The following is a 22855-nucleotide window of genomic DNA, read 5'->3' as shown; positions in this document are numbered from 1 at the left end:
GTTTTTAATGTTTAAAAAATAAATCTAATTTAAATATTAATTAGAGTCTCAAAATTAACTAATTTATTTTTTATTTTTGTTAATAGAGTGAAATATATATATATATATATATATATATATATATATATATATATATATATATTAATTTTTAAACTGTCCTCATTTGTCCGTACATGATAGGCTAAAATTAGAGAATTTGTTAGTTTCAAGAAAATTAGAGAATTAAAATTAATTTTTAACCCTAATAAAATTTTACAAAATTATTAGTTAAAAATGTAAATATATAGTAAAAATTATAACATAAATCAATGGATAATATTATATTGTAAGATAATTTTAGTTTAATTAGTTATTCAATAATTACAAAATAAAAATAATTAAATAAAAGATATTGGAATAATTACATCGAATTGAATTGTTGATTGTGCAAATTAATTATTAAAGAGGATCATAAATGATTTTTAAAAAAATTATATTCGTAAATATCTTTTTTTTAAATTACTTTTACAAAAATAAATATTTTTAAAATAGTTTCAAATTTATATTTTTGGTAGAATTATTAGTAGTAATTTAATTCAAATTTTAATTTATGTGAATTTTCTTTTTCTCTTTATTTATATATATATATATATATATATATATATATATATATATATATATATATATATATATATATATANTATATATATATATATATATATATATATATATATATATATTTATAAAGAAAAGATTGAACCATTGACTTTAAAAATTGTAACGGATCTTTTAATTTAATGTCGGTAATGTAATTTTAATTTAAAATATTATCCGGACTTACCTACTTACTTAAAGTAATACGGAACAATTCTTTGAATGGAGTTCTCCAAAGCTAAAAGTAAAACGGAAATTGAGTACTGAACAACTTTCTATCTGTGCATATTCTTCGTTACAAAAAGCTTGACAACTAGAGCTTAAAATCAGGGCCGATGTCAACTCATGCATCCTCAATTTCGGGTTCAGGTTTTGGATTTACCTTGGGAGCCAATCACAATTACTACAAGAACAACTTTCTATGTGTGCATACTTTTTCGTTACAAAAAACGTGACGAGTAGAGCTTCAAATCAAGGTAGATGTCAGCTCATTCGTCCGCATTTTCGGGTTCAGGTTTTGGATTTACCTTGGGAGCCAATCGCAGTTACTACTAGAACAACTTGCTATGTGTGCATATTTTTTTTTCACGAAAAACGTGACGACTAGAGCTTCAAATCCAGGTCGATATCATCTCTTTCGTCCTCATTTTCAGGTTCAGGTTTGGGCTCAGCTCGAGAACCAATCACATTTACTTCTTTGCCCTTTGACTTTGACTTCATCTTCGATCCATTGGAGGTGTCAAATGTAATTTTGTTGTAATTTGATGCACTTCCTCCATCTCTATGCATTGAAGCCTCCATAGTTTCCTTCAAAAAAAACATGAACAAAAACATGAACATTATCATTTTTCTTAAACAAAAAAACATGAACATGGTCGGATCATTCTTACTTGGAAATGAAATGGTGCAAATTGATTCGGAGTTGATGAACTTCTCAATGCCAATAAACTGCTGCTATCTTCACCCAATTGATAGCTTCCACTGAAATTCATTTCATTTAAAACATTTCAAAAACTAAAAAATTATGAACAACAAGAACACATTAAAAAAAAAAAAAAAAAAAAAAATTTAATGGAACCTCAAATTTGAATCCAAAAACATTGCAGAGCGATTCATTTCGGACGACGACGACGATGACGACGACGAACAACCCTTTTTCTTTGCAATATTGAACAGATTTGGATCCCAATGGGCTTCATCAAGAAAGGGTCTCGTCCTTTTCCCACTTACAATCTGTCAAGATTATGAATTTTTAATATTATTATTCAATTTTGCATGCACATATATATATGAACGGAGAAGAAATTGCCTGTTCTTGTTCCTCCGGCGTCGTCCATGGGTGGTTTAAATCAGGAGATTTTTGGCTTGAAGGTTGCTCTATTTGATTAAAGCAATTGGGCGGCGGTGGCGTTGCCGGCGGACAGGATGAGGATGAGGCGGAGGCAGGAGTGAAATTTTCCTGAAAAATTTTAATATATTTACACTAATTTTTTGAAGAAAAAATTAAAAGGGTTTGGAGTTTAATATTGTCTTACCATTGGGTTGTTGTAAAATTGGCGATTGAGTGATGGAGGTGAGAATTGGAAATTGGGTAAAAACTGCGGCGGAATATTCATTTGGGTGTCGGATTTTGGTGGCGGAGGGCGGGGACGGAGAGTAGTGAACGGCGAGAGATTTGGCCGAGAAGGGAACTCACGGGGTGGTAGGAATGGAATTGGGGTTAAGGGTAGCGGTGGTGATGGAGATAGGAATTGATGTGACGGCGGGGGAGGTGGCGGCGGCGGTGGCGGCGGGGACATGGGTGGGAATTGGGTGTTGGAGTCTTGGGCTTGTTGCTCCTTGAGAATCTTCTCGAGCTCAGCCACGCCTGGTCCTCTCCGGGGAGTACGCTGTCGTTTGGCCGGAGTTTTCTTCATCTCAGGGGTGTTTGTATGTTTTGGTGGTCGGGAACTTAGTGGTGTATGGGGTTTATATAAAGAAAAGTTTAAAAGGAAAGGGAATTAGGAGGCGGAGGAGGGGGCGGAGGAGGAGGAGGGGGAAGAGGAGGCATCAGTTTCTTGGCGAGTGAGGGGGTTCGAATCTGAGAAAATCTTTGCCATTTTTATTATGGACAGCTTTTTGTACTGTTTCAATGCCTGTTTTCTGCATGGAATAGTCAAGGAATAGGTCTCTTGGTCCCCTTTTGCCATATAAATATGTTCATCTATTACCTGCCCATTACACTATTTTCATTGCTCTTCCCCTTCAACTAACTCATTTCACAAATATTGTCTTCTTTGGACTTACTTCTGTTCCTCGAGATCTCACAATTCATCCCTTCCTTTTAGGGCCCACGGTCTTCCTCCCCAACTTATACGAGATCTCACCGTTCACTCCCTTCAGGTCCAGTGTCCTCACGGACATTCGTTCCCTTCTCCAATCTATGTGGGACCCACCAATCCATCCCTAACTAATGTGTCACAATTCACCCCCTTCAAGGCCTAGTATCTTCATTGACATTCGTTCTCTTCCCCAATCTATGTGGGACCCACTAATCCATCCCTTACTAATGTGTCACAATTCACTCATTCAGGACTCACCGTCTTCCCTTCTCCAATCTATGTGGGACCTACCAATTTATCCCTAACTGATGTCTCACAATTCACCCCTTCAGGGCCAAGCGTCCTCACCGACATTCATTCCCTTCTCCAATCTATGTGGGACCCACCAATTTATCCCTAACGAATGTGTCACAATTCACCTCCTTCCGGGCCCAGCATCCTCACTAACATTCGTTCCCTTCTCCAATTTACGTGGGACCCACCAATCCATCCCTAACTGATTTGTCACAATTCACCCCTTCAGGCCCAACGTCCTCACTGACGTTTGTTCGTCTCTCCAATTTATGTGGGACCCACCAATTCATCCCTAACTGATGTGTCACAATTCACTCCTTCACGACCCAACCTCCTCACTAACATTTGTTCCCTTCTCCAATCTATGTGGGACCCACCAATCCATCCCTAATTGATGTGTCACAATTCACCGCTTCAGGCCCAGCGTCCTTACTGACATTCGTTCTCTTCTCCAATCTATGTGGGACCCACCAATCCATGAGGTGAGAACTCACAATTCACCCATTTGGGGGCTTAACGTCCTCACTGACGTTGGTTCCCTTCTCCAATCTATGTGGGGCCCACCAATCCATTCCTAAGTGAGATCTCACAATCCACCCCTTCAGCGCCCAGCATCCTCACTGACATTTGTTCCTTTCTCCAATCTATGTGGGACCCACCCATCCATCTCTTTTAGGGCCAACATCCTTGTTGGCACACCACCTCATGTCCACCTCCTTCGAGGCTTAGCTAACAAATATTGTCCTCTTTGAGTTTTCCCCTTTAAAGCTCCATCTCAAGATTTTTAAAACGCGTCTACTACGAAGATATTTCGACGCAACGTTTCATCGTGGGATTTCACAATAGTTCAATAGGTTAAAATGATCGAAATTCTATTCAATCTGTCGATTTTTTTTTTCAAAACATCAAAAGTCGAAATGTCCATTTAACTCGAGTGCTCCAGCCCTAAATGGAGCAAGTGTTGGGAAATATTTTTGCTCTTAGCTCAATAGAGCTAGGGATGTGGATAATATTCATCGTCCCTACCTACCCCCAACTATACCCTAAATTTTTTAAAAATTATGTTCAATATTATATTACCATAATGGAATACAAAATTTATCCGTTAATTTTTTAAAATAAATACATTTTTATAGAAAATTCTCGAATTTTGCAAGAATGAAAATTGAAATAAGAGGCGGGAATTCTCTATCCCCACATTCCGGCATGGATAGAACTGATTTTTCAAATTAATTATTATATTTAAACTCATAATTTTTGCAATAAAATATTAAATTTGAAAAATAAAAAATGTTTTTATATATGGAAGTATTTTGTTTTTTTGAGAAAAAGTATAAGGAAGTTATGAGCAGGTAGCTTGGCCAGCTCAAAAATTGAGAGAGTCAGTAATGGTTGTTTCATATATAGACAAATAAAATATTCTTAACATAAATTCATATTATTACAAATTAAATTAATTTTATAATAATTAAAATATAGTTCTCCTTTAAATTATAATTTAATTAATTAAAAAACAATAACAAACAAAAACATTCTTAAATAACCGACAAAAATACATATTTTTAACACATTTTGTCTGTGTTCCATCCACAATTTGACAAATAAAACAATTCATATAAATAATATTTTTTAATAATAATAATAATAATAATAACCAAAAACTATTAAAATTCAATTTATTCTCAAAATTTCTACCATTTTTTATTTTTTTAAAAAAATTCTAACTCGACGGTGGGATAGATTCAAGCATTTGGTCTAGTAAATCTCGAGCAAATATGCAAGACTTTGTTGTTTTGGCAACGGGTTTTAATCCAGATGTTGATCTGACATACTTATTGATTATAGTCGTCCTCACGTTCAAAATTTCATTATCGAGTGCATCCCGAGAACTTTCTTGATTGGATAGAACGTGACGAGAGAGTCAAAAATGAAATTTCTGAGTTGGGAAAGTTGTGGGAGGTATGGATCGGTCTCAGGTTGGAATATTGTTGTTATAGTGGTACCTCTAGGGTTGGTAATTCTCGACCCCTAATAAGAGCTAAACATGCTCTTCTAATTGGTATCTTAATGACAAACAACTCAATCTACCCTTGTTCTGGTTCTATATCAAATAAGATCTCTTATTCTAAGTAATGAAGAGTCATCGACTATTTGTATATTTGATGTGCTCATGTCAGATATCGTGAGATCTGAAACGAAACATTTCTTACAAGGGTGTGGAAACTTCTCCTTAGCAAATGTGTTTTAAAATCGTGAGACTGACGACGATACGTAATGGGTCAAAACGAACAATATCTACTAGTGATTGGTCTCGATCATAGACGCATTTTAAAGGTGTGAGTATATACTAGCGGTGGACGAGTAAAGGAAGCAAACTTCATAAGGCAACCAATCTACAAGTTGAAATCCTTCCAAAGAAGAAAGAGATTGGAAGAAATTCAAAGCTTCATACCCTTTCTCTAACACCAAATCTTTCTATAAAAATCAATGTCAGATTCTTTAGGTGTGAGTAGGTGGGGCTTACCAATTAGCAACAAAATGCCTTCACATGGCCTTCCCACAACTCATGCAATCTTATCTAATCATCAACGCAATCACAAACTCAACCAAAACCAAACCTATGTTCTTTTTTTTTGTTGACCCGATTCAAATCTTCGTCTCGAAAGTTTTAAGATTGTGTTTTTTGAACGTTTATAAAGACGGGTTATGTAGCAACGAGAATGTAACAGTTCAAGTCCACTACTAGTAGATATGGTCTGCTTTGATTCGTTATGTATTGTCATTAGTCTCATGATTTTAAAACGCGTTTACTGAGGAGAGGTTTCTATAACCTTATAAGGAATGTTTCGCCCTTCTCAAACTGATGTGAGATCTCACAATCCACCTCATTAGAGGCCCAACGAGCGTCTACTAAGGAGAGGTTTCCACACCCTTATAAGTAGTGTTCGCCCTTCTCCAACTGATGTGGGATCTCACAATCCACCCCCTTGGAGGCGCCCAACGAGCGTCTACTAGGGAGATGTTTTCACATTCTTATAAGAAATTATTCGCCCCCTCCAACCAACGTGAGTTCTCACAATCTACCTCTTTTAGAGGCCCAACGTTCTTCCTAGCGTACCAATTCTACACCCTTGTAAGGAATGTTTCGCCTCTCTTCAACTGATGTGAGATCTCACAATCCACCTCCCCTCCCTTGGAGGCCCAACGTTATTGCTGACACCAGTCCCTTGCTCTGATACTATATGTAATAGCCCAAGCCAATCGGTAGTAGATATTGCCTGTTTTGACCCGTTACATATCGTCATCAATCTCACAATTTTCAAATGCGTCTATTGGGGAGAGGTTTCTACACCCTTATAAGGAATGTCTCATTCCCCTCTCCAATCGATATAAGATCTCACAAAGGATGTCTTTTTTAATCCACCAACGTCAAGACCTGCAACATAGTCCTATCCCGTTAAAGGAGAGAATCCAACTTACTAGTTAACAAGTTTCCTCAATCGACGAGTTTTAAAATCTTAAGGGGAAAGTCCAAAGAAGACAATATCCACGGGCCGTGAGCTTGAGCTGTTACAAGTGTTACATTCGTGTAAAAACTTGTCCTTAGTAGACACGTTTTAAAACGTTTTAAAACTTTTAAGCTTAGACGGACACTAAAATTAAAATTAATTTTTAATGATATGATACAATTTCAATAAAGACAAGATTTTAATATTTTACTTAAAAAAGTTTGATTAAATCATAATCTTTGAGTTTTCATAACAAAATTAAATTCATGTTATGAAACCACAGCTGTTTGCAGTCTAAATTTGGATTATTTTATGGTTTTTTTTTTTTTGTTATAGAGAATCATAGAAAATCAAAATTCTATATTAATTCTCAACCGAATTTCTTAAATTTACTGCAAATTAAAAGATTTTATTAGATTCAGAGATTTAATACAACTGGGCCGTGACAAGTTTGATTACACCCGATAACTTGAATAACTCGACCAACCTAGCCTAACACGTACAATTTGGGTTGGGTTATCAATTTATTTACGATAGGTTGGGTTCAAGTAAATAAAAACCTACGGGTTGGGCTGATCCAATATTTTATAGTTGAGTGAGTGAATACCTGACTCGACCAATTTAGTAGGATATAGAAGATATCTGACTCGACCTAATGAATACCCTTCATTAGTCAACTCATTAAAATTATGGAGACCGAAAAAAAAAATATTAATAGCTTAAACGTCGTGATTTTTTTTACTATATTTTATGGAATTTGTCTCTTATTTTTTAAAAGTTTATTTTTAAATGGGAAAATTAATATATTTAGAATTAACAAAATATAGACATGCCTTTTTAATTCAATTAAAAACTTCATTATTAGTCATTAGCCTTATAAAAGAAATTATATTGGAAAATTATTTTCTTATTATTTTCTACCTATTTTTTCCCTGTTCTTCACAGCAATTGGTATAATTATATCTAAATATGGAAATATATTCCATTATTTGCTATTACTCAAACTTTATTTTTTTAAAAATTATATATAAATAAAAAGCTTTAGAAAGTGACTTGTAATTTTTATTTTATAGCACATTTTTTTTTCAATAAATGTTTGTTTTTATTTTCATCAAATTAATAAACTTTTTGAAAATTTTTATATTATTTTTTGGTGAATTAAAATAATTTAAAATAAAAATTCACCAATTATGACTCTTATTAAATAATGAACCCAGTCTATTTTACAGATTAGGGCATGACTCTGATACCATGTTAGAAATGTGTTTGTTCATTCCCTAAATTAGGGAAGGTGACTTACGCATGACTATGATACCATGTTAGGAATTTGTTTGTTCGGACATTTGAGGATTCTATTGAATCATTCCTTAAATTAGAAATTCGTTATTTATTGGAATTCAACTCGATCCAAATAAATTTATAACCCAATATGGGTGTAACGACCCCGATCCACCATAGCAGTTATTGTCATCTTTGGGCTTTCCCTGTTGAGCTTCCTCTCAGGGCTTTAAAACGAACGAGTGTGCTAGAGGAAGGTTTCCACACCCTTACAAAAAGTGTTTTGTTCTCCTTCCCAACCTACATGGGACATCACAATCACTTTAGTGGGTCGCTCACAGCCAAGCTGCTCGATGGTTGGAGCTTGAACGGTGTCTCCGGTCAAGCTCAGACGAAATCTCATGATCGACATCATTAAGGGGAAGGGTTTTGAGAACCCATTCTGAATCTCTGTGGCTTAGCGGATTGTTCCAAAAATGGCAATTGTAATGAAGATTTGGGGTTTTTTTTTGTTGGAGTTGAATTGAATAAAGATGGTATTAACTATCAGTGTCCAACAGTCTCTGCATTAATCAGAACACAAACAAATGACCTCCATTATTGGCCTGCTTCTCACCTTCATTATTCATTATTATTAGATTCAATAAAAAATTAAAAACAACATTTTTTAACTATAATATTCATCGATTATTCTCATTCGACGTAATTTTGATTTGTTCATATATTTTCTACTATCCGTTTTGACCCGTTACGTATCACCGTTAGTCTCATGGTTTTAAAATGCATCTACTCGGGAGATGTTTCCACACCCTTGTGATCTCGATGTGAGATCTCACAAGGGGGCTAGCATCCTTGCTTGCACATCTTCTAGTGTCTGACTTTGATATCATTTGTAACAACATAAACTCACCACTATCGGTCTTACGGTCTTAAAAAGGTGTTGGATGATGGAAGTCTCACATCGACTAATTTAGAGAATGATCCTGAGTTTATAAACAAAGAATACTCTCTCCATTGTTATGAGGCCTTTTGGGAAACCTAAAAAAGTCATGAGAGGTTATGCTCAAAGTGGACAATATCATACCATTGTGGAGAGTCGTGTTCGTCTAACTTTGTATAAGAGTCATGCCCTAAACTTAGTCGTGCCAATAGATTGGTAAATCCTCAAATATCGAACAAAGGACTCCAAAAGAAAATGAGTCAAGCCTCCTCGAAGGCAGTAAAAAATGACTAAGACTCCAAATAAATCGAGCCTCGATTAAGGGGAGGTGCACTTTGTTCGAGGGGAGGTGTTGGATGATGAAAGTCCCACATCGGCTAATTTAGGAAATGATCATGGGTTTATAATCAATGAATACTCTCTCCATTGGTATGAGATCTTTTGAAGAAGCCTAAGCAAACCCATGAGAGTTTATGCGACAATATTATACCATTGTGGAGAGTCGTGTTCGTCTAACATACCTCTATTGGGGAGAGGTTTCCACACACTTATAAAGAATGTTTCGTTGAATTTTGTTTGCTTCAAGTTCGAGTTCGAGTTTTGCTCGTTCCAAGTTCGGATAGTGCATTAGCTATTTCAAGTTCTAAGTTTAATGAGCCAACTAAACCACCATTCATGCAATTCAGCACTTTCCCAAGGACATTCCGCCGCCTTCACAAAGGACAGCCGCCGCCGCCGCCGCCACGATATTCATTTATCTCACATTTATCTTCACAAAAAGGCAACATCTTATCATGACTCAAATTTACACTTGAAACTAAAGTACAATTCTTTCCAACTTTACTACCAAACTAAAACGTGCTTTACTCTTAATTCAACCTTTAATATTTTATCTAATCTTAATCTATTCATGTTTTTCTTTTCTTGTCCATTAAATTAAGACATACAATTAACAGTGTAATTGTTCAAGTCCACCGCTATCGAATATTGTTCACCCCTTCGAAATCTAGCGTCCTTGTTGGCAAAACGTTCGGTGTCTGTCTCTGGTACAATTTGTAACAACTCAAACCCAAGCCTACCGCTAGCCGATATTGTCATATTTAGGCTTTCCTTTACCCCCTTCGGAACCCATCATCTTAGCTGGCACAACGCTCGGTGTTTGGATCTAATACAATTTGTAACAACTCAAGCCCACCATTAGCAGATATTGTCCTCTCTCACCTTTCCCTTACCCCCTTCGGGACCTAGAATCTTCGCTAGCACAACACCTGGTGTCTGGCTTTGATGCAATTTGTAACTGCTCATGCTCACCGCCAGTAGATATTGTCTTCTTTGGGCTTTCTCTTACCTCTTTTGGGACCAACGTCCTCCCTAGTACAACACCCGATGTGTGACTCTAATACAATTTGTAACAACTCAAGCCCACCACGACTAGATATTGTCGTGTTTGGGCTTTACCTCTCGAACTTCCCCTCAATATTTTTAAAATGCATCTTACACCCGGCTTGGTTATATTTTATATAAAATATAATCATTCCTTGTCTATTAAAAGTGTAGCAACTCAAACCCACCTCTTGCAAATATTGTCTACTCCTTCAAGGCCCAGCATCCTCGTTGACACATCTCGGTGTCCGGCTTTGATACCATTTGTAACAACCTAAGCCCAACGCCTGTAGATATTGTTGTTTTTGAGTTTTCTCTTTCGTGCTTACCTTCAAAGTTTTTAAAACGCATTTGCTAGGTAGAGGTTTCCGAACCATTGTAAACAATGTTTCGTTTCCCTTTCTAACCGACGTACGATCTTACAAAAAGCGAGTTGCTTTTAAGTATATATATACAACGAATCCAAACCCATAAGACAAAGCCCAAAACTTTCACCATTTCCAAACCAAAATTTGCAGACAACAGAAAACACATGGCTAATCTTTGGTTCTATGTGGTGATTATCCTCGTACTTGTTTCATTTTCTTCAACCCCGACGAAGCTAAACCCAGAAATGACCCGAATTGTGATCGAAATAGCTCGACTAGCGAATGAATACGCTAAGAACTTTGCTTACAAGCCCGCCCGGCTTAGCCCCGGAGGACCTGACCCGCGGCACCATTAGGATGTGGGTTGTTGTTGGAAGCTTTGCTATCCACTGTCCTTTACAAACGTCCCACTCATATAGTTTCAATAAGGCATCCTTAGTTATATGTATACCAATGGTATATTTATGTGCATATGATGCTATGCTTATTACTAGAGATGTCATCTAATATGTTGAGCCTAATTTGACGAGTAAAAACGTGGTCCATTGTAATCTATTTTGATTCGAGCTTAAAATTCCCGTTTCAATTAAGAATGGGAAGAAAGCGGAAAAATATTATTTCGTGTTAACTAAATGGGGACGCATCCCCACCCCACTCGTTCCAATTGTATACATATATACATATATATTTTGTGAGATCTCGAAGAGATAAATAAACATTATTTTATAACAAAGTCATTTTAAAATTGTGAGACTGACGACGATAAGTAACGAGCTAAAACAGATAATATTTGCTAGCGGTGAGCTTAAACGGTCACAAATGGTATCAAAGCGGAATATCCAGTTGTGTGTCATCTTTCACATCAGTTGGAGAATAGACTACTGCCTATTTAGGGTAAGAAGCTGGTAGACATATGTAATAGATAGTTATATATAGTAGATGGTTATATTAAAGATAAACTAAACCATATATATACTATTAGTGAAAACTCAGTAGTTTCTTTGTATGTTGTTGGTGTACCTATTTGAAGTTATTAATATAAACCTTTCTCCAATATTTTCTATTGTGGAGAGTCGTCTTCGTCTAACATGGTATTAGAGTCATGCGCTAAACTTAGTCATGCCAATAGATTGGTAAATTCTCAAATGTCGAACAAAGAACTCTAGAAGAAAAAGAGTCGAGTCTCCTCTAAGGCATAGTAAAAAATGACTAAGACTCCAAAAAGAAAAAAAAGTCGAGTCTCGATTAAGGGGAGACGTACTTTGTTCGAGGGGAGATGTTGGATGATGAAAGTCCCACATCGGCTGATTTAGGAATGATTATGGGTTTATAAGTGAGCCCTTTTGGGGAAGCTCATAGCAAAGTCGTTGTTATGCTACAAAACATGTTTTATAAATATATAGAAACCTCTCCCTAGCAGACAAACCTTATTTACAGGGTATAGAAACGTTACAGTGGCCCTAGGCTCCGACACTTACCTTACACATATTATGAAGTGTTAAATTATATTATAATTTTGAAAGTATTAAAAGGTTAGGGTTTTTTTTTAGTGATAATTTAGCCTTTTATCCTTTTTATTATAACATATCATATAAACCGAGTTCCTCTTAGATTAGCCATCCCGAATTTCCTCGGCAAATCCAAGACCATAACCAAATAATTCAATCGGCTGCCATGAGAAGATGAAAAATGGCAGATTTCAACCTATTACGCGCCGGATTTTCTCATCACTCAGCGATTCTCTTCCCTCCGCCGCCGCAACCCAAACTTCGAACCAAACATCCACCATTTTAGCATCAGCCCTGCAACATTACATCAATTCCGACGACCCTTCTCCCGGTCAGAAGCTCCATTCCCATATTCTCAAATCCGGGTTCATACCCAATACAAGTATCTCCATTAAACTACTCATACTCCACCTGAAATGTAACTCATTGAAGTATGCACGCCAGGTGTTCGACGAATTGCCTCAAAAGACACTTTCCGCATACAATTATATGATAAGTGGGTATATAAAGGTGGGAAAAGTTGCTGAATCGTTTTCTTTGGTTCGTGAGCTCATAATTTCCGGTGAAAGGCTCGATGGGTATACATTTTCAATGATTTTAAAAGCGTCTACTTGTGCACGTAATGACTCTGTTCTGCGTTGTTTAGGAAGGGTGGTTCATGCCCAGATATTGAAGTCGGATGTATCACCAGATGATGTGCTTTACACTGCGCTTATTGACTCGTACGTTAAAAATGGCGACGTTTATTTTGCTAGGATTGTGTTTGATATGATGTTGCAAAATAATGTGATATGTTCGACATCGATGATTTCGGGATATATGAATCAGGGGTTGGTTCAAGATGCTGAAGAGATTTTTATGAAGACTGTTGAAAAGGATATAGTTGTATTCAATGCAATGATTGAAGGTTATAGTAAAACGCTTGAACATGCCAAGAAATCGCTCGAGGTTTACATTGACATGCAACGTTTGTGTTTTTCACCGAATATTTCGACGTTTTCGAGTGTGATCGGTGCTTGTTCGGTGTTGGCAGCATTTGAAGCAGGCCAACAAATTCAATGTCAACTTATGAAGACTAAATTCTTCACAGATATCAGAATGGGAAGTGCTCTTATAGACATGCACTCCAAATGTGGAAGAACGGAGGACGCTCGTCGAGTTTTCGACCAAATGCCGGAGAGAAATGTCTTCTCATGGACGTCTATGATAGATGGATATGGAAAAAATGGATATCCAAATGAAGCACTAGAGCTTTTTTGCATTATGCAAGAGAAACACCAGATTCAGCCGAACTTCGTTACCTTTCTGAGCGCTCTCTCGGCTTGTGCACACGGAGGGCTAGTAGAGAAGGGGCAGGATATTTTTGAAAGCATGGAGAGAGACTACTCATTGAAACCAAAATTGGAGCATTATGCATGTATGGTTGATCTACTGGGACGTGCAGGAAGTTTGCATCAAGCATGGGAATTCATTATGCAAATGCCTGAGCCTCCCAATTCTGATGTATGGGCAGCTCTACTGAGCTCAGCTAAGCTTCATGGCAACATTGAAATGGCCTGCATAGCTGCTAATGAACTATTTAAGCTGAATGCTGACAGTCGGCCAGGAGCTTATGTTGCCTTGTCTAATACCTTTGCAGAAGCTGGGAAATGGGACAATGTTAGTGAACTGAGAGAGGTTATGAAGATGAGAAGAGTTAAATGCAAAGGCAGCAGTTGGGTGGGGGCTGATGGCAGCTTATAAGTGTTGACATTCAACCGATAACGCGGAATTGCTTGTTCGGTCAGAGAAGTGTTTATGCCTAATATAAATTGCTGAATCTTGATGTTGGAATGCTCTTCAAAAATAACTTTTTGTGTTTCTGTTGCACTCCATATCGCTCCAACAGTTACCAAGAGGGCGGTTTTGGTGCTTCTAAGTTGATGTTATCATTTTACAGTTTGGGATTTTGTAATCACAGAGCTCTTATATATATCACCAAAACAACATAAGGGCTTGCTGAGAACACTGTCCATGAACATTTCTAATGCTGATGCTCATCAAAGACATAGTAGGCACTGCATCACGGAAGTAAACATAGTGAAATTTGCAGACTGCTGCGGCTGCTGTAATTTATGGATCGCTCGTTGTAACTCCAGCGTTTGCAGTTAAATTTTCTGCGATTGCATATCATTCGAGTGATCGGAACTAAAATTTGGATGAATTATTCATCAGAGGGACAGAAATGCCACAAGTTAACTAATCTTTGCTTCATGGACTTCTTTCAGCTATGGCCAGCAAGATTTGACAATGCCAATATCTATCCATTCATGTTTGAACTTGTCATTCTTAGTTTAGATCTCTAGAAGTTTTCAAAATGATCGAATGTCATAGTATTATATTGTTGAATTTTGTACTGTCTTTTAATGATCCAATTGACCTGAACAAAAAGGATTCAACTCTTTCAATGCAAAAGGGCCGGCACAGATTCATTGAGGAAACAATGTGGGATCATGTTTATAGCTGTCTATAATGGCGTTCATTCCAATGAAAAGCATTAGAATAGCTAGCTATGGTATAGTTATAAGTAACAGGTAATAACATTAGGCATCGCAATCTGCAGGCTGCATCTGAATTCTTCTTTGTCAACCTCCCAGGTACAGTCTGAAAGAAGAGTAACAAATTAGAACATAACCATGTGCTGCTGCTGTTGTGAGGACTGTAACTGCAGGCCTCTCGGCTTTCTTCTCGGCCTGCCATTCGCCTTCCTCGCCCTCTTTGTTGGATTTGTCGGTATTATTATTTGGATCTTTGGGTTCGTGGCATATAATATGTTCATCGAGCATCTCTTTCTCTCGTTTTATAACTGTTTTGTTTCTAGTCTTAAAAGCTTTTGCCAAATCTTCTAAGAATAGTCCTTTCTCAAGCCTGTTTTAATTTGGTTTTGCAGATCGGTGCTCAGTTGCATATGTCCTTGCTGCTTGTGTGTGACTGTGGCAGTTGAATTTGCATTGGCTTTGATCAATGTTCCAATTCTTGTCATGAAATGGTTCACCTCCAAAATCCCATGTTAGGATGCCTTGCTTGAAGATTATACAAGAAATATTTATCAAATCTGTATCAGATATTAATAACTTGATTGGCCAACTAGCATGTTCAGTCAATCAAGGTATTACTAGCCTTCTTTGTTGGTTGATATGTTTTAGTTCTCATATTGCAATGCTTCAAATCTAAGAAACAATAATAGAAACATATCTAGTTCTGGATAATTGGTTGATTTTTCCTTTTCTAAGTTCAACTATTCTAGATTTGGGAGATTAAACTATCGACATTTGAGATCAAATCTAATCAGTCATTTGAAGGAGAAAGACGAGTGCATAAATATTGTCAAGAACGAAAAAGATCAAGAACTTAAGGACCGGATTACTCGGTGTGCAATCTACTATACGACCGTTCTATGAATCCGAAATCCCTGAAAATACAACATTTCACTTGGTTGATCACTTCTAAACTCCAATCGTCCCCTGCTCCACTGCCAGAAGTTCAGCTGAAGCCTGTATTGCAGCTTCCTCCTCCTCTGCTGTCTAAGTCAGTTCTGCCACCGCTGCCATCCAAAGAAAAGAGGTTGATCTGGCCGAGAGTTGGCGGAATTCTACCACTCTTTGAGCCGGAGAGACTCCCGGTAAGACTGCAGCTCCGCCATGATCGTGACACGATCAGGTAGATTGAAACATTTGTTTGCTCCATTCATGTTTTATTTAAACGATTAGTTACCATTTAGTTTAGTTATAATTAATCTGTCATTGTGGTGTGTCTTCTAGTGGTCAAATCCAGTAAGATATAATAGTACAGATGGGTTAAGATGATTCTCTCTAGTCTATCCATATTCTGATTTTTCTGCTCTTGATGAATTGAGAACATCAAATTGTATGTTGAAGATCATCTATGCAAACTCTGTGTTCAGAGATTAATATGGTGATAGAACTTGCAGATAAAAATGGACGCAGAAACCAAAGGAGATTACATAAAGCATCTGATCAAAGAAGTTGGGCATGCAGAATTTACTGAGGATGCTGCGACTTCTGTTATATGGCTGGATGATGAGCTATCTTACCTGGTATCATTGTACCTTTCTTTCTTCTTCATTACTGTCCCCAACTCACCATATGTATTTGTTGTTAGGAGTGGAAACAAAATTCCACATTGGCTAGGGAAGAAACCGATCACGGATATAGAATGAAGACAATTATTGCCCCATCTATATGAGACCTTTGGGAGAAACTAAAATAAAAGTCACGAGGACTTCTATGAAAAATGGAGTTAGAAAGGCTCTTAAGTTTAGGAATATATTGTAAGATCCCACATCGTTTGGAGAGGGGAACGAAGCATTCTTATAAAGGTGTGGAAACCTCTTCCCAGCAGACGTGTTTTAAAACTGTGAGGTTGACGGCAATACATAACAGGCCAAAGCAAACAATATCTGCTAGCGGTAGGCTTGAACTGTTACAAATGGTATTAGAGATAGACACCGGGTGGTGTGCCAGCGAGGATGTTGAGTTCCCAAGGGTGGTGGGTTGGGAGAACTCACATCGGTTGGAGAGGGGAACAAAACATTTCTTATAAGGGTGTGGAAACCTCTCCCCAGTTGATGCGTTTTAAAACCGTGATGCTGATGACAATATAACATGTCAAAACAGACAATATCTGCTAGCGGTGGGCTTATGCTATTACAAATGGTATCAGAGCTAGACACTAAGCGGTGTGCCAACGAGGACGTTAGGCCCTCAAGGGGAGGTGGATCGTGAGATCCCACATCGGTTAGAGAGAGGAACGATTATTTCCTTATAAGGGTGTGGAAACCTCTCCCCAGTAGACGCGTTTTGAAATCGTGAGGCAGACGGCAATACATGACGGACCAAAGCCAACAATATCTACTAGCGGTGGGCCTGACCTGTTTCATATATCTTGTGAATCCAAGTAAATGCAAGTCAACGTGGAAGACTACAACAAAATAATCCAAACGAGACAGCTGATTTCTGTGATAAATTTAAGAAAACCATTACATTGACAAGTTTCATCACTGTGAAAAGATTAGAAAACTCAGGTGTAAAGCTCAATGGTACAAGAATACAAGATAAACTGAACAAACCAGAAGTTCATTCCTAGTCCTGTAAGATTTCATCCCCTTTTACAGTATCTTATCCATTCTGCTCCTATTCTCTTTACCTGTCTTATGAATACTATACTTTTGTTACCTGTTCCTTATTAGAGTTGTCTCCAAATTCTTGGCGGAGATCTCATAATATTAACCTTATTGATCTTCACATGGTTAGGATAGCAGCATACATGAGCTGGTTCCATGTATCTGGCAATCCAGGAAGGCACCAATGGCTGCAGTCTGTGCCTGCATGCTCACCACTATAACCAGCCGGATGGGCATCTTTCCTCAGCTGAGAGAGCGTTGTGATGTCCAGCAAGTAAACAGGTACTTTTATCTTACTCAACACTCTATTTACAACATCTGCAGCCGGTGGTGCGCCGGCCGGATACGTTGATCCGGTTAATGGTTCACTCTGTCCAACGCAGTTCTTTTTGGGCTGATTCCATTCCTTCCCCCTGGTTCATTGCAGTTCAATTCTTAGTGTTAAATTCCCTGAAATTGTTTGAAAGGTTGTTAAGTTTAACACTTACAAATAGTGGGTAGGCGAAATTCCCTGGAAGAACACTTTTGTTTTTGTAGGGTCGACATTGTGGTCGACCCATGTGGCCCATGTCGTCAATCCTGTGAAAAATGCTGTCAACCGGTCCATGTCTTTCAACCGTGTCGTGCCATTCTGTATGAAATCCCACCTGCATATTACACACACTCTTGTTCATTCCTCCAAGCTCAAAGAAACCATCAAGGTCCCTAAGAATGTTTGATGTTTGAACTTACGGCTGAGATTTTCCTGTGTGGACCCACCAATGCCAGGAGTTGAAAATCAAGACGTCCATTCCTAGCCATGCTTTTCCAGCCTCGATGGAATCTAGTTTTAGCACTCGCCCAACATCCTCTCGCACTATGTCCACTAGGTACGGCGTCCGATATAGAAGTAATGTTACTCCATAATCCTGTCCACATATGAACTCTTAGTGTCCTGATATCACTTTCTTCACAAAATTCTTAATAATGATGTTGTTTGGAGCATTAGAGTAAGTAAGGGAAGTAAGAAAATTTCCATTCAATTGTCCGCTACCAGATATTGTCTACTAGGGTGGTGTGCTAGCAGAAAATCTCATAAGGAATATTTCGTTCCCCTTTCCAACCGATGTGGGTCTCACAATCCACGCCCTTGGAAGCCAACGTCCTCGCTGGCACACTGCCTAGTCTCTAGCTTTGATGCCATTTGTAAGAGCTCAAGCCCACCACTAGTAGATATTGTTTGTTTTGGCCCATTACGTATTGTCGTTGGCCTCACGGTTTTAAAACGCATCTGTTGGGGAGAGGTTTCCACGCCCTTATAAGGAATGATTCGTTCTCCTCTCCAACCGATGTGGGATCTCACAATCCACCCTCTTAGGGGCCAGCGTCCTCGCTAGCACACTGCCCGATGTCTGGCTCTACTATCATTGTAACAACACAAACTCACCGCTAGTAGATACTGTCTGCTTTGGCATGTTACATATGACCGTCAACGTCATTGTTTTAAAACGCGTTTATTAGGAAAAGGTTTCCACACGCTCATAAGGAATGCTTCTTTTACCCTCCCCAATCAATATAGGATATCACAATCCACTCTCCTTGGATCCCAACGTCCTCGTGGCACGTCGCCCGGTGTCTGGCTTTGTTACCATTGTAACAACTCAAACCCACTACTAACAGATATTGTCCATTTTGGCCCGTTGCGTATAGTCATCAACCTCATGGTTTTAAAACGCGTCTATTAGGAAGAGGTATCCACACCCTCGTAAGGAATGTTTTGTTCCCCTCTCCAACCGAGATAGGATCTCACAATCCACCCCCTTTGGGGATCCCCTCACTGGCACACCGCCCCTGCTACCATTGTAATAATTCAAACCCACCGGAGCCCGAGGAGTCAAATAATTTTGATGGGTAAGAAGAAAAAGTTTCAGATTTTAATTCTTAAGTACTTTTTTATGATTGGAAACAGATTCCGTATCTCACCAAATCTTATCTACCAGAAAATTTAGTATCTTGGATAGTGAAATTTATTATCATTCTATTTCTTATTTACAAAACTATTATATTTCTAATTATTTCTATTTTTATTACTATTTTTAGCTACAATTTATGAATTTTAAAAAATAAGGCTATAAAGGATAGTTTTTCTTTTTTACTTTATTTGTGTTATTTCTTAATTAAGACAAAAGAAAAATGCCCAAACCTTTGAGAGCTTTTTAGAAAGTAAGTTCAAAATAAAGAAAATCATTACTTTTGATAATAAAAACCCAATTTTTTTTTTTTTTAAATGGTTATACAAAGAACTTTAATTTTTTTATTTTTTATTATCATATAATACATTTGAAGAATTTAATAATATTTTATCACTCTTCTTTAGACTTTTTTTTTTTTTTTCTGTCATATACTCTTAATAAATTTTATACTTTGTTTTTTTTTTTCTTTATTAAATTAGAAAATTCCCATAGTTTTTAATATTTATAAAAAAATTCTAAAATTTTTCAATTATATAAATGGAAATCATTTATTTACCTTTCATAAACCATATTTCTATTCGATTATAAAAAAAAAATCTAAAAGTTTTAAAAGTATTATTATTATTCAGACAAGTATATGGGTAGTTTTGAGATGTGGTACTGATAATTTCATTCAGTGTATTTTTAAATTTTTAAAAATATTTTAAAATATTTTTGTGTGAGATCCTTAGTTACAAGGGGAGCGAACCATTCTTTATAGAAGACACATTTTAAAATTGTGAGGCTGACAACGATACATTAGGGGTCAGAGCGGACATTATCTGCTAACGGTGTGCTTGAGCTTGAGCTCAAGCTCGAGCCGTTACATTTTAAGTTAAAAAAAATGTTTGAGAGAGAGAGAGAAAAGTAGAAGCAAAACCTGGAAGACGACAGAGGAGATAGAGTCCCTCCTGGTGAAGGTAGTTTTGACATTCGGCACCGACGCATGTAGCATACAAGACAACGATTCCCACATGTTCAAACTCAGTGAGTCGCCCACAAACATTATCTTCTTCCCACTCCATCTCTTCAGAAGATCCACCCCATCAAATCTGAAATCCCCATTACCAAATTCATCAACTTTGAAGAACACCAAGAAAGTTATGGAGAGAATCATGAGCGAGCGAGCTGCAGAGCATTGCCCGAAGGAGGCCTGCAGCTCCTCGTTAAAAAGATAGACAAAGAGGTGTTAAGAACGAAGCTCTGGTACCATGTTAAGAATTAGAAACAGAAGTGATATTGAAAGTCTAGTTTTAATTCATGTTCCTTTACGCCTATATAAAATATATTCCAATACCTTAAAAGGCTACATGAGTCGGGATGCCAAGAGTATTTGAGGTAAACAGAGTCGGGTCTGCCATATTTTTGGCAATCGAACTCGGCGTCTATGAAAGGACAACCAGAAGAATTGTAGAGAGGGAAAGAAGGGTCAATAACCCATTTTCCCTGGAACAAATTGCACCCATTGGCTTGCTTTCTTCCTTTCAATGCCCCTTTTTTGTTGGTTCCTGCTGCGTTTGCTTGTTGCAGGAACAGCAGCCAAGATGCTTGAAGAAGAAGGGCTAGAACCACTCTGACTTGATAACCCATTTTGGATTTCTTGGGCCCCTAAATACTAAACAATGAGTTTGATTGAGCTATGAATGTGAAGATTCTTGCATCCCCTGGTGAGTTTATATACGGAAGTGGGAAAAAAAGTCACATGATTTGGTAAGGTGGGTTGGGACAAAAGTGATTGAAGGTTATAAAACAGTGTGTAAAAATAGGGTGCATGTCACGGGGTGTATTGCCCTGCTCACCAATGCAAGTGGACACATGGTTTTGAAGATGGCGCAAGGGAAGTAAACAAAAAGGAGAGGAATAGTGTGAAAGGAATGGTCAGAAGAAGCAGAGAAGAGCGGCTGGGTGTGAGCCATTGGAGTGAGTGATTGGGGCCCTCTTCATTGGAAAACATTCTAGCATACAGGAGTGGGCAACACAATAGTCTCGATTAGTGTGAAATCCCATATTGATTAGGAAGAGAACCAAACATTCTTTTTATATGGGTGTTGAAGCCTTTCCTTAAGATACGTGTTTTAAAATTATGAGGGGAAGCTCAAAGATGATAATATCTGTTAGCGGTGGGTTTGAGTTGTTACAAATGGTATCAGAGCCAGACATTGGATGATGTGCCAGCGAGGAGGCTGAACCCCAAAGAGTGGTGGACATGAGGCGGTATGCTAGTAAGGATGCTGGCCGCAAAAAGGGGTGGTGTGGGAGTCCACATCGATTGGAGAAAGGAACAAATGCAACGAGGATGCTGGGCGGCGAAGGGGTGGATTGTGAGATCCCACATTGGTTGGGGAGGAGAATGAAACGTTTTTTTATAAGGGTGTGGAATGGAAAACTCTCTGAGGACGCTAGGCCCTGAAGGGGGTGGATTGTGAGATCCCACATTGGTTGGGGAGGAGAACGAAACGTTTTCTTTTATAAGGGTGTGGAATGGAAACCTCTCTGAGGACGCTAGGCCCTGAAGGGGGTGGATTGTGAGATCTCACATCAGTTGAGAAGGAGAACGAAACATTCTTTATAAAGGTGTGGAAATCTCTCCCTAGAAAACACGTTTTAAAACCTTGAGGGAACCTGAAAAAGGAAAATCCAAAGAAGACAATATTTGCTAGCGGTGATCATGTCAAGGTGGGGTTTGAGTTTGCCTTCAAAAACGTCTTTCATTCACCAAACACATGAGCTGTTTGTTTCCATTTTTCTTTTCTTTTCTTTTCTTTCAAGTTTCAATTCCCATCATTTCTCTAAAAATAATTGGAAAGAAAGGGAAAGTATAGCTTTTGGGGTTTGTTAAAGAAAATAATTCATGTAATAATGATTTAGGTTGCAAATTGTGTAGAAAAGGGACCCAATTTGGCTAAACATTGAACCTTTTTGAATGATTATACTATTATTTGTTCGATGTTGTTATGAATGGCTGAAACAAAGTGGAAAGGGATGTTTACTTTGGAATTTAATATATCTAAATTAAATTCTTCTGGTGTGCTCGAGCTTGAGCTCGAGCTGTTACTAAAATTAGTCATCGACCCGTACATAACGAATATACCTTTTAGGACAACCCTTTGTAACTATGTCTCGACTAGTATTGATTCTATCACAAGATCTTAAGTTTTTGGTTCGTTTGTCACTTTTTCTACCATCAATCTAAAATTTATCTATAATCTTATTTACACATGGTTTGTAGCCATGTAGCCACCAAAATATTAGAAAATTAAATAAATAAAAAGTTAGTCCCACATTGAGTTAGACTCGTATAAAAAGGAGGTCTTTTTGGCTTACTAAATTAGAACAATTGCTCCATTTCATCTCACTTGGGTTGATAGGAGCCAATCAGAGAATACACTTTTTTATTGTTTACGCTCGGCTTTTCGGCTGATCCGACTTGGATTTGATATTTATGAAC

At 37.7% G+C, this 22855-nt stretch overlaps 4 protein-coding genes across 4 annotated transcripts; 2 read left to right on the top strand and 2 right to left on the bottom strand.

The window, feature by feature from the left end:
• Positions 1-878: 878 nt before the first annotated feature.
• LOC111802229 (formin-like protein 6) lies at positions 879-2788 on the bottom strand. The gene is made up of 5 exons (XM_023686522.1): positions 2169-2788; positions 1943-2092; positions 1712-1866; positions 1524-1614; positions 879-1440 (listed from the first exon to the last, which is right to left on the bottom strand). Exons 1-5 carry the CDS (start codon positions 2547-2549, stop codon positions 1237-1239), a joined length of 981 nt encoding a protein of 326 aa, XP_023542290.1. The 5' UTR covers positions 2550-2788; the 3' UTR covers positions 879-1236.
• Positions 2789-12304: 9516 nt separating this feature from the next.
• LOC111801455 (pentatricopeptide repeat-containing protein At1g28690, mitochondrial) lies at positions 12305-14858 on the top strand. The gene has a single exon (XM_023685457.1). It carries the CDS (start codon positions 12409-12411, stop codon positions 13975-13977), a length of 1569 nt encoding a protein of 522 aa, XP_023541225.1. The 5' UTR covers positions 12305-12408; the 3' UTR covers positions 13978-14858.
• LOC111801456 lies at positions 14769-15895 on the top strand. Its single transcript, XM_023685459.1, has 3 exons — positions 14769-14788; positions 14871-15028; positions 15164-15895. The coding sequence occupies exons 2-3, from the start codon at positions 14910-14912 to the stop codon at positions 15285-15287; spliced, it is 243 nt and encodes an 80-aa protein (XP_023541227.1). The 5' UTR covers positions 14769-14788; positions 14871-14909; the 3' UTR covers positions 15288-15895.
• Positions 15896-17225: 1330 nt separating this feature from the next.
• LOC111802682 (protein trichome birefringence-like 37) lies at positions 17226-21273 on the bottom strand. The gene is made up of 5 exons (XM_023687139.1): positions 20705-21273; positions 20288-20459; positions 18149-18324; positions 17905-18063; positions 17226-17829 (listed from the first exon to the last, which is right to left on the bottom strand). The coding sequence occupies exons 1-5, from the start codon at positions 20995-20997 to the stop codon at positions 17535-17537; spliced, it is 1095 nt and encodes a 364-aa protein (XP_023542907.1). The 5' UTR covers positions 20998-21273; the 3' UTR covers positions 17226-17534.
• Positions 21274-22855: the final 1582 nt, after the last annotated feature.

Source organism: Cucurbita pepo, chromosome LG09, assembly GCF_002806865.2.
Source record: "Cucurbita pepo subsp. pepo cultivar mu-cu-16 chromosome LG09, ASM280686v2, whole genome shotgun sequence".
Classification (NCBI taxonomy): domain Eukaryota; kingdom Viridiplantae; phylum Streptophyta; class Magnoliopsida; order Cucurbitales; family Cucurbitaceae; genus Cucurbita; species Cucurbita pepo.
Note: the sequence above shows the minus strand (reverse complement) of the source record. Positions and strands in the feature narration are given on the sequence as shown.

Coding starts and splice junctions, on each gene's coding strand:
- LOC111801456 (XM_023685459.1), top strand. CDS start 14,910: ATGTGCTGCTGCTGTTGTGAGGACTGTAACTGCAGGCCTCTCGGCTTT. Junction 15,029..15,163: donor ATTATTATTTGGATCTTTGG/GTTCGTGGCATA, acceptor TTGGTTTTGCAG/ATCGGTGCTCAGTTGCATAT.
- LOC111802682 (XM_023687139.1), bottom strand. CDS start 20,997: ATGGGTTATCAAGTCAGAGTGGTTCTAGCCCTTCTTCTTCAAGCATCT. Junction 20,460..20,704: donor GACTCATGTAGCCTTTTAAG/GTATTGGAATAT, acceptor TGGGGATTTCAG/ATTTGATGGGGTGGATCTTC. Junction 18,064..18,148: donor CACACAGGAAAATCTCAGCC/GTAAGTTCAAAC, acceptor TGTAATATGCAG/GTGGGATTTCATACAGAATG.
- LOC111802229 (XM_023686522.1), bottom strand. CDS start 2,549: ATGAAGAAAACTCCGGCCAAACGACAGCGTACTCCCCGGAGAGGACCA. Junction 2,093..2,168: donor AATTTTACAACAACCCAATG/GTAAGACAATAT, acceptor AAAATTTTTCAG/GAAAATTTCACTCCTGCCTC. Junction 1,441..1,523: donor TTGCACCATTTCATTTCCAA/GTAAGAATGATC, acceptor TTTTTTTTGAAG/GAAACTATGGAGGCTTCAAT.
- LOC111801455 (XM_023685457.1), top strand. CDS start 12,409: ATGAAAAATGGCAGATTTCAACCTATTACGCGCCGGATTTTCTCATCA.